The sequence below is a fragment of the Chenopodium quinoa genome, unplaced genomic scaffold (assembly GCF_001683475.1).
Source record: "Chenopodium quinoa cultivar QQ74 unplaced genomic scaffold, ASM168347v1, whole genome shotgun sequence".
NCBI classification, from domain to species: Eukaryota; Viridiplantae; Streptophyta; class Magnoliopsida; order Caryophyllales; family Amaranthaceae; genus Chenopodium; species Chenopodium quinoa.
Window position 1 is genome coordinate 2,477,696 of NW_018744593.1, and position 11,475 is coordinate 2,489,170.

Below are 11,475 nucleotides of genomic sequence, written 5' to 3' on the forward strand. Positions count from 1 at the left end.
CTCCACATAAAAAAATCGGTTCAGCTTGGTAAGAGTTGAACTTCTGTATCGGCTTGTGCGTTCTGACCCCTTGGGATCAGCTCGACTTCAAAAGTTCTTAGCTTCGCAATTATCGTTTTGATTTTTGCGAGGTAAGCAATCATCGAGGGCTCTTTCGCCTCGTACTCACCTCGGATCTGATTTGTGACGAGCTAAGAGTCTGTTTTTAAACAGACATGTTCGGCTTCTAGAGATATGCACAACTTTAGGCCAGCAATCGTTGCCTCATATTCTACTTCGTTGTCCGAAGCTCGAAATGCAAATTTGAGTGCATACTCAAAGGACTTACCTTAAGGCGAGGTAAGTACTACCCCCGCCCCCGAACCATTTAAGGTAGAGGATTCATCCGTGAAAACAGTCCAACTCTTCTTCTCGTCTTCCGTTTCCTGGTTTAAGCATTCAGCCTGGAAATCCGCTAGAGCATGAGCCTTGATGGCTGTCCTCGGCTAGTAGCTGATGCTGAACTCGATGAGTTCGAAGGCCCACTTTTCCAGCCTACCGAATTTTTCCACTTTGCCGAGGACTTTTTCCAGTGGCTGATCAGTTAAGACCACTATTTCGATGACAATCGAAATAGGGCCTCAGCTTCCGAGCGGCTACCACTACTGCATATGCAACTTTCTAGAGTAGGGGGTAGCGAGTCTCGACATCCGTCAGAGTGTGGCTGACGAAGTAGATCGGCTTCTGGGCCTTATCTTCTTCCTTCAGCAGAACCGCGCTTATAGTGGCAGGGCTAACTGCCACATATAAGTATAAGGTTTCTCCTTCGGCTAGGCGTGCTAGCGTTGGGAGTTGAGCCAGGTGCTCACGGAGCTGCTTGAAGGCTACTTTCTCCTCGTCTTTCCGGATGAGGTCTTTTATTTTAGGGAGCTTGAGAGCCTTGAAGAAGGGTAGTCCCTTGTCCAAAGCTCTGGAGATTAGGGGCGTCCGTTTGGTTTTCGATTTGAATTTAATCCAAATCCGATTCAATCCGAAATATTATTGGGTTTTCAAATTTCCAATCCGATCAGATCCGAATTTCTCTCCTAATCTAATCCGATCCAATCCGAATTAAAATTCGGTTATTTGGATCCGATCCGAAAATCCGAATTATAATACATTATTTTTTAGCGCCTAATACGATTTTAAAAATAAAGCTTTAATATTAATACAAGTCTTCTAGATTAAAATAAATAATTCAACATCAAGTCATTAATTAATTAATACAAGGTCTCCTTAATTTATTTTATTTAGTAGTAGGTATTTGAGCTAAACTTCAAAAAAATAAGAAATTCATATATATACTAGCTTAATTTTACAATTCGGTTTTCGATTTGGATTGGATCCAATTAGGGCCAATCCAATCAAATCCGAATTTCCGAAAAATCTCAATCCGATCCGATTCGTTTTAAAGTTTGAATCTGACCCGAATTGATAATCGGTTTGGATTGGATTGGATTTCGGTTTTAATCCGAATTTAGACACACCTACTGGAGATGAACCTGGACAAGGCCGTCATTCTCCCTGTCAGGCGTTGAACATCCCTCTTTGTTTTCGGCTAGGGGAGATCGAGCGTCGCTTGTACTTTGGCGGGATTGGCATCAATCCCCCTTTTGTTGACCATGAATCCCAGGAACTTGCCTGGCTTCATGCCGAAGACACACTTCTTCGGATTCAGCTTCATTTGATGTTTTCTTAAAGTGGCGAAGGTCTCAGCCAGGTCCATGATAAGTGGTTTATTTGACCAATTATTGTGGTGATTTTAACCCGGTTTTGTAATCTTTTCCCCTCTTTCTACCCCTTATGTATATAAATGTTGCATTTTGGCTTTGCCCCCCCCCCCCTTCCTTGTGTGTTTGTGTACTTAATTTGCAGGTATAGGTGAAGTGAGGCAAAGCAAGGAAGTTCATGGATTGAGAATGGAGGCTGAATGTGATGGAGAGAGAGGCCGCTCCTGGTGGAGCGGGCGTGCACCTCCCCAGGAGCGGGCGCTCCTGTAAAGTTTCATAATTCTGCCATGCTTATGAACCTGTGAAGAGCGGCCGTGCACTCATTGAGGAGCGGGCGTTCCTAGCTGCTCAACTCGAATTTGCCAACCTTCTGAAAATGGAGGAGCGGGCGCGCAACTACCTAGGAGCGGGCGCTCCTCCCTGATATCTTGAATCTGCCATCTACTGAAGAACAGGGGAGCGGGCGTGCACTATCTCTGGAGCAGGCGCTCCTGACTGTGGAGCTGGCGCTCCTGACTGTGGAGTGGGCGCTCTTGACTGGGAATCCGGGTTACTTTGACGGATTTCCCTATGTAATTCGGGGAGTATAAATACTACCCCTTTAGTTCATTTTAAAGACAGCAAGCAGTAGAATAGTTTTTAGAGAACTTCCTCTTAGTTAGCACCTTAGTTCATTAAATTAGTTGATGATTTAGTTTGGAAACTCCCAAATCTAATCATTGTAGAAGCAAACTTCAAGGTTCATTCTCAGATTTTCAACATTTATTCAACATTTTGAAGCTTCAATATTAACTTCTTTCACTTGTCTCTACTTATTTTTTTATTTTATTTTGTTATTGCAAGTCACTTGAATCTCTCTTAATCTTGATAAATTGTTGTTGCATGTTAGCTTTATCCATGGTGAATCACTTTTCCCCAATTTTATAATTACTTAGAATCCCAACTTGGAACTTTGCATGTTTCTCACAATGAATTGTGAGTAGTACTCTTGGCTAGGGGTTGGGTGAAACTCAACCTAATGGTTAATTAAGTAAACTTGGGAGAAGTATTGATGTTTGATTTGTGATTAAATTGATTGTATGAGATTGCTTGTTAGTTCTTCATGATAGGAGTAGTTACCCTAGAATTTGGAGCTTGATGGCATGTTATGCTTAGTTTGACTTGGAAATGTAGATTAAGTATGTCATTACTTATTGCAATTTGATTATGTATCTCCTATTGATAAACTAATGAGGGATCTAAGTTTAGGAGTGTTAGTTGTTTTCCTAATTGCATGAGGTTGGTTTTACATATAGTCCTTACTATCTCTTGTCTCTATTTGCTCCCAATATGCTTGATTACCATGGTTGAGTGGATCCCATTCCCTATTACTTTTAATTACTTGATTTAGGAAAATAGTTTGTTTGTCTACTTGACGAACCCCCAATCAACAAAAGTCATCGAACTAGCTTGCGTATTAAGATCTTTAGCGATTATATCCCGTTCCTTGTGGACCGAACTCTTACTTATCATGGTTCTTGGTTTGTGAGATGTTTGCTTATAAATGTGTTTGAATGAGTGTGGAATGTGCTACCGTTTTAACGCCCATCAGTCCACAATATGGTCTTTATCCTCTTTACTTTTGACGATAGAATCGTCCACATAGACCTCCATGTTGCGCCCTTTTTGCTCGGCGAAGACTTGATCCACCAGCCTTTGATATGTTGCCCCGACATTTTTCAATCCGAAGGGCATCATTTTGTAGTTGTACACCCTGGCGTTCGTAACGAATGCCGTTTTTGCTCGGTTGTTGGGGTGCATGAAGATCTGAGATACCCCGAGAATGCGTCCATGAAACTAAGCAGAGCATGGCCACTTGTCGAGTCGACTAACTGATCGATCCTTGACAAGGGATAAAAGTCCTTCGAACAGCCCTATTTAGGTCCGTGAAGTCAACGCACATTCTCCAAGTGTCATTTTCCTTATGAACCATAACAATGTTAGCCAACCATTCCGGATACATGTAGGGTTCGATGAAGTCTGCATCCAAAAGTTTCTTGATTTCGGCTACGATGTCTCGCTTCATATTGACGGAGTGATTCCGCTTTTTTTTGCTTGACTGGTCGACACATGGGGTCGACATTCTACTTGTGAGAGATGAGGTTCAGGTCAATCCTAGGCATGTCTGCGGCTGAGAAAGCGAACACATCTCTGTTACCCCAAAGCAGTTGGATAAGTTCAACTCGGATGTTCGGATCAAGTCCGAGACCGATGCTGACACATTTTTTTGATTCTCCTTCAATCTCCTCAATTCATTCAGTTTGCTGGTCCAGCTCCATTTCTTTGGAACCAGACTCTTCACAATCTGGCCTGCTGTCAATCTCAGCAGGCTTCCCAAACTTCGGCTGGCCTTCTGAATCTTTTGCTTCGGATGAGGAGCCAACCTTTCCTTTCCCCTTTAGTTTTTCTTGGAAAGGGGTCCTTTGGGCTGAAGCACTTAAGCCTTTCTGCTTCTTGGTGCTTCGGTCCTTTTCTCTTTCTTTCTACTCATCATCCTTGTCTTCACGACATTCTTTAGATGACTTGAAGTAGCTACACTTTCAGGCAGCCTCTTGGCTCCCCTGAATTCTTTCGAAGTGGCCTTCGTCCGACACATATATCATCATCTGATGATATGTGGAGACCACTCCTTGAATATGGTGAATCATAGGTCTCCCCATGATCACATTGTATACAAATGGAACGTCCATGACCAAAAATTCGGCCATCACGTTCCGAGCTCCTCTGTCTCTGCCGATGGTGACGGGAAGGGTGATCTTCCCATTTGGATATGTTGCGGAGCCATTGAATCCAGATACCGGACTTAAGTCCTTAGACTTCAGCTTGAGCTGGTCAAAAGCATCCCGAAAGAGGATGTTTGCCCCGCTACCACCGTCGATGAGGGTTCGCCAGACATTGTGGTTTGCGATCCCCGTGATGATTACTAGCGGTTCATTATGGGGGTATGCCACCCCCCGGCAGTCTTCGGCTGTAAACGTGATGTTCGGCACCGAAGACTTAGGACCTTAGATGGAGGCGTGGTTGACTTGATGGGTCAGACCCCTCAAGTGGCGTTTTCGAGCAGCGGGAACTCGTCCCCCGGAGATGACAAGGATGTCAGGATTCTCCTTATCCTACAGCTTGTCCCTCTTCCGGCTTAAGGCTAGTTGATGCCGAGAGTCTTACTCGGCTTTTTTCTCTTCACGGCGATCCGAGAGATATTTTTTCAAGTATCCTTTTTGGACCATATCCTTGATTTGGTCCCTTAGCTGGATACAGTCTTTGGTGTGATGCTCAGATCAGGAGATTCATGGAACTCACACCATCTATCTTTATTTTTGTTTTGATGCCACGATGGTATAGTAGTGGCCTTGACTTCTTCCGAATCTCCTCGTTCTTCGTGATGCTGTAGATTTTAGCACGTGGTAGGGCGAGGGGAGTGTATGATTCATATTTCCCTACGAATAGGGTTTTTTCTTTCTTTGGCTCAGTATCCGAGGATGGTTCTAAGGCTTTCGCCTTCCCCTTCCTTTGGCCCTGACATTCGGACTGTTGTCCTTTTGCCTTACCAGTCCTAGTTTGAGATTAGGACTTGGTCTTGTTCTATTCCTCGGCTCGGATGTACTTATCCGAGGCATTGAGGGCTTCCTCCAAGGTCTGCGGGGTGTGCATGACCATGAAGTCCAAGAATTTCCCGGCTTGCAGCCCGTTTCGCAGTGCAAAAACAGCCAGCCCTTGATCCAGACTTGTAATTCCGGAGGACTTGTTGCTGAAGCGGGTCAAGTAGTCTCGGAGGCTCTCGTCCTCCCTTGCTACAGGCTCATGAGCTCTGCAGTTGTTTTCTCTCGGCGGTTTGCCGTAGAGAATTTGCTCTTGAACTTGTTGGAGAGGTCCTCCCAACCGATTATAGAGCCTTCCTTCACTCCTTTGGTGATCCACGATTGTGCAACACCTTTTAGAGTGGTCGGAAAATATTTGCTCTAGGTCACTTCGGACCTGGGATTCAAGTAGATATGCCCCTCATAAGAGGTAATATGGTCCTTCGGGTCAGAAGTACCATCATACGTAATGTGTACCAGGATTTTCACCGTCGGCACTCTTTCTTCCAGAATCCATTTTTGGAATGGGGAACTGGAGAAACCATCACGGCCTTTCCTTTGGTCTCAGCCGTTGGGACCTCGCTTCCACCCCTGTGAGAGGCGAAAGTGGTTTTTGTCCTCAGCTGGGACCGTGCGGGGTAGGGATGAGTTCCGTCATGGTAGGTGAGGCGTTTGTGGATGCTCACCTCCCTTGGGCCGATACGTTCATGAACGTTTCGGCGGGTAGTTTCTTGTCGCGTGGAAGCGGTGTTGCTACTTTTGAAACTTTGGGGTTCAGGCTCCTCGAAGAACTAGGGGTTCCTTTTTCTTTCCCGTTCAGTTCTCCATGTACCCTCCTCCCAATTTTCTTCGAGTTCCCTATGGTATAGAACTCGTTCTCCCTCTTCTTGATCGATCCTCCTTCTCAGGATTCTCGGCTGCTCAATGGTGTCAGCGTGCACCGAGGGAGCAGGAGGTGGGAGTTACTGGGCTGTTTGAGCCTTCATGAAGTCCATGAAGACTGCAAGGGCTTTTGCCATCTCCTCCGTAGTAGGACCCGTTTGGGGCGTCCCCCTTGGACGAGATTGGGAATGACAGCTAGGAGTTGGATTCTTAGCATTATTTGACTGGCTCGGCCGCCAAGAGTTGGACGGCTGTCCGGAGTTGTGAGGTGATCTTTCCGGCGTGGCTTTCTCAGATGAGGCAGCCTCCGAAGACGAAGATAAAGAAGGTGGACCCTTCTTCGAGGAAGAAAGATTGTTCTTCTTAGCACTCTTAGTCATGTTGCTAAAATGATTGATTATTGGCTTGTTTTTGAATGTCTTCCCCATAGACGGCGCCAAATTGTTTCGGGAAACACACGTAAACTGGCCTCGGGGGTTGTGCCGAGGAAGGCCCATCTAATGCTAAAGTCAGTACAGTGTTTTCTAGAGAGAGAAAGCTGTGCAAGAGAATTAATTGCTTGAGGCTTGATGTGAATGAATTAAGAGAGAGAGAAGTGAAGGCTTTTTTACCTTACTCAAATAGATTACATAAGCCAAGTGGGCTTGCCACGTTGAGTGGGCCTGCTTTGACTGAATTGGCATGTTTGGGAGAGTTGAACCTCCTTTGGGCTTGTAATTGGATCATTTGTGGACTGATCCAATTGGAATAAATTGGACCCAAACAGTTTTAATATTAAAATAATGTTATCTTATTGAATTAGTGGTTAAACTCTCATTTTTCATTTCAAAAATCGAGTGTATAATAATGAATATTGTACATCAGATGTGAAGTTACCCGACCCTAACAGACTAACACAATACAAAGTAAAAATTACCTATTTTTTTACATATAAATTACACTCTCTTTTACAATGCAAGGAATTTACATTGTGAATAAAATTCACTCATAATACAAAAAAGTAATCATATTACCAATTATGGTTTATATCGAATTAAAAGTTACTCCAAATTAGTCAAAGTTTCCCTATATTTGGTTGATGTACAATAAAATAAATGTAAACAGGGTGTACCAAGAATTTTCAATAATTTGTGGACAAAATCACACGTTTATATATATATGCATAAAAGATCCATTAACATGGTAATAAGCTAATAACTATAAGATTTCCTTGCAAAATTACATGCAAATCCATTACCATTTTCGCAATTAATGATTGCTTACCAATGTGACCTTAAAGTAGTTACTAAGGCATGTTATTTTGAAAACATCTGTTCTTTTCACCTTAATATATAGAAATTCAATTCAGTAAAAATAATTTCAATTCAGTAAGATGGCTATATAAACATGAATTACTCGTAAAAAAAAAATCAATTCAGTAAAATAATTTCAATTCAGTAAAGGTGGCGAAAAACATGAAATTAAATGTAACATATATCCAAATAAGTAGACGGTACTTTTAGAATTGTCATGTATTTGTCATATATAAACCTCTTTGTAGATTTCGTATGATATTTTATTTATTAATCATTCCTTAATTAAAAAAAAAGTAATGCATTGACAAACGACACAATCAAAATGAGACTATAGAAATATAAAGTGTACAATATGAATAGTAGATTGGTATTATTTTACTTTATTTTGCTCGAGGGAACACTCTTCCTAACCTTAATGAATGCAAAAGAAACACAATAGTTGGAAAAAACAAGATTAAAATAAAAAACGTCAACATGGCAAAAACACTATTCATAATTTCGAAAATGAATAGTAATTTGACTTTCGCACTTTTATAAAGTGTTTAGATAATTTTATCAATTCAGTTGTTTATATTTCTGGAGACGGTGAACAAGAATATGAGATTTATACTATGAAACAAAAGTAATATGGAGTAACAAGCTACCATATTTCCAACCCGATTCTATTAAAAAAATGCGTAAATTTTGAATCGAGAAAAATTGATTTGAATCCAATCTGAAAAAAACAAATATTTGAACCTCTATTTCTCGGTTCGGATATCCTATTTCGAATCGGATCACGGATCAGGTCAATCAGATCGGATTATTCGCCCACCCCATCAATGTCCAACCATTGGGCTCAAAATATAAGGCCCGAAAAAAAAAACGTTATTAAAAAAACCCAAAACCACGAAGAAGCAAACCCTAGTACGTAGTAAATTCTTCACCTTCTTCTTTCCTTCACACTCTCTTTGGAAAAACAGCCGCAAGCACCTGCACCAGAGGAGAGAGAGAGAGAGAGTGAAAGAGTAGAGAGAAATCAACAATGGCGGAAAAGGCAGTTACACTGAGGACTCGCAAGTTCATGACTAATCGTCTTCTTTCTAGGAAGCAATTCGTTAGTTTTCGTTCCTTTTTTTTCATTTTCTTTTCAAAATCTTAATTTTTGATTTTCTTAATTCTTAAACCCTAATTCATTTTTCAGGTCATCGATGTTCTTCACCCTGGTCGCGCAAACGTTTCCAAGGTCTCATCTTATTTTCTCGATTTTTAATCGTATTTTATTTGATTATAGTGTTGTTTTTTTTTTTTTTTTTTTTTTTTGCTAATTAGTATTCCTCAATTTACTTCGAGAATTGTATTACTTTTTACGAACAAGAAATTTGCAACATTCATATAGCTAATTGATTAGTATTTCATGTATTGCAACATTAGTATATTTTGTTTAATTGATTAGTGTGCTGAAGCCTCACTCAATTATTTGTTGATGAATGTTGTTTCATTTTTAAAGTAGTCGATTTCGGTGCTTGTTTCGTTTTTAATGTATCGTGCATATCGGTATCAAGCAGTGGTTACTGATCTTATTATATGTGATGGTAATTGTCTATCTGTATATTTGAATCTAATGTCACCTGTATTAATCCTCTGAAATGTTGGTATAGCAGCTTGTTAATATATGCAATTATAAATTTATAATGCCGCTAGTTTATTACTCTACGCAATGCAGTTGTCGTTGTCATTTTTCTTTGTACCCGAATATGAAATACATGTTTGGACTGTCTTATGAATTTACTTTGGGACTGGAAATTGATCAATCTTTGTGAGTGTGCACATTGCCATACACCCTTATTTGATTTCATTTAGCTGTTCTGTTTGTTGATTGTTGAATATTCACTGATTTTCTCCAATTTGTATTTTACTTCTTTGGAGAGCATTGTTCGATGATGGATATTTTGCTTCTGTTAACACAACTGTACTCTGCATTTGTGTCTTCCAAAATTACTGCGAAAGCTGTACAATTTTTATTTGTAGCTTTACTATCGTTAGTGTGATGTGAATTTGTGATGTCTTTTGCTTGCTGAATCTCTTACCACTATCTTCTCCTTTTTGATAGGCGGAGTTGAAGGAAAAATTAGCTAGGATGTATGATGTGAATGATCCAAACTCTATCTTTGTCTTCAAGTTCCGTACTCATTTTGGAGGTGGTAAATCAACTGGTTTCGGTTTGATTTATGATTCTGTTGATAGTGCTAAGAAGTACGAGCCCAAGTACAGGCTGATCAGGGTAATTTTCGTTGATCCATTTCTCTTCTACTTTACCCATGGAAATGGGGTACGAATAGTTGTGCTTTACTCTCATACTCTGTATGTTCCTCTGATTGCCCACCTTCCTTACCTTTTCTTTGTGCAGAATGGATTGGCCACCAAGGTTGAGAAGTCAAGGAAACAAATGAAAGAGCGAAAGAACAGAGCTAAGAAGATTCGTGGTGTTAAGAAGGTAGGACAAAACACTTTTATCATCGTCTCTTTGACTTTTACTTGCCCGTATGTTCTATTGAGCTTTATGTTCCTGGTATACATGACTCTTTCATGCTACGGAGTCTGTTCTTTCAAATTTTGTTTAAGCTGCAGAATGCTGTACTCATTTCTCTAACCAATGTCATTTTTGTTTTGGCAGACTAAAGCAGCAGAAGCTGGAAAGAAGAAATAAGGAATTAGTTATATTGAGGATGTTGTATACACCGGTGGAGCAGTTTTCTTTTTGGTGCAACTTCCTTTGCAACTATCGAAAATTCTTTTCCTTATTAACTTGTTTTTGTTACTTGTCTACTCCATTTAGCAATAGTAGCTTTAGTGAGAGATTTTGGGACTTATAGCAGCTTGTATGTTCTACTCTAAAGTATGTCGAGAGATCTCTCAACTTTTTTGTCTCACAATGATGGAATCATGATTATTTTGCCTCGACACTTTATTACGCCTTTTGATCCATGTTATATCTCGACAGTTGAGAGTTTGTGTTGTGTTCTCTTTAATTGTGGCAGAAGCTTTATGTATGGTTTGCTCTTGTGTCTTGCAAATGAAGTGTTGAACTTTTGTATAATGGCTGAAAGGTTGAAAGCTATAGTTCAAAAGGGGCACTATTGTCCATAGGAGTGTACTTTTTCTACTCATACCATGGCGCATGAGGTTTTGACATCTTTTTCCAAACGTGTTCCGGATTTTAGCTTCCAGACCTTGATCTCTGAAATGCTGAGGTTTAATTGGATATGCTACTAAGTGAAACTAAAATGGTAAAACAGAAAGGTCTATGAAAAAAATTATTCCCTAAACAATGATCTTTGGCTGGTAACTTTCAAACATGCCAGTAAATAGATTTGATGTGGTTCGTCTGAGCATAAGTACCTTTGTATTGTCAACTCAATCCTCAAAAATGGGTATCTCTAATTTTTGCTTGTTTCTAAACTTGCTGTCCAATATAATATTTCTGAACTGTCCAGAAACTATGCTTATACAGTTAAATGTATGCAATATGCTTTGTTATTACCTTGTGCAAGGAGCACTTAATTTTGGATGATCTTTAAATTTGACAGGTCGATTACAGTTGGAATTTAGACGGAATTTTCATCGATCAACAGAGGACTAGGGTCATATTTCAGATGAATTATGTGCAGGCTTTCATATTTCACAATTAAGCTTGCTTATTACAAGCTGCAAATGTAATAGTCAGTAATTAAGTGGTCTTCTATGCAATGAGGCTTTTGTAGATTGATGCATCTCTTACTCTGTTACACATATAATCCAGTGCAGTCATCCGAAAATTTGCCAGGGCTGTCTTATTTTGAAAGAATGAAAACAATGACACAACCAACAGCAATAAGGAATGTACTTGAACACAAAGCGTTGCATTGATGCCACATAGTTGTATCATATATTATTGGTCCAAAATAAGCATCT

The 11,475-nt window shown here is 40.3% G+C and overlaps 1 protein-coding gene across 1 annotated transcript; it reads left to right on the plus strand.

The window, feature by feature from the left end:
* The first annotated feature begins 8,438 nt into the window (after positions 1-8,438).
* LOC110699648 (40S ribosomal protein S24-1) lies at positions 8,439-10,553 on the plus strand. Its single transcript, XM_021877159.1, has 5 exons — positions 8,439-8,638; positions 8,726-8,767; positions 9,635-9,805; positions 9,932-10,018; positions 10,199-10,553. Exons 1-5 carry the CDS (start codon positions 8,567-8,569, stop codon positions 10,229-10,231), a joined length of 405 nt encoding a protein of 134 aa, XP_021732851.1. The 5' UTR covers positions 8,439-8,566; the 3' UTR covers positions 10,232-10,553.
* Positions 10,554-11,475: the final 922 nt, after the last annotated feature.

Bases quoted from the DNA above. Each gene is read 5' to 3' on its own strand.
- LOC110699648 (XM_021877159.1), top strand. From the start codon at position 8,567: ATGGCGGAAAAGGCAGTTACACTGAGGACTCGCAAGTTCATGACTAAT. The intron at 8,768-9,634 runs GTCTCATCTTAT...CCTTTTTGATAG, and splicing joins GTCGCGCAAACGTTTCCAAG to GCGGAGTTGAAGGAAAAATT. The intron at 9,806-9,931 runs GTAATTTTCGTT...TTCTTTGTGCAG, and splicing joins CCAAGTACAGGCTGATCAGG to AATGGATTGGCCACCAAGGT.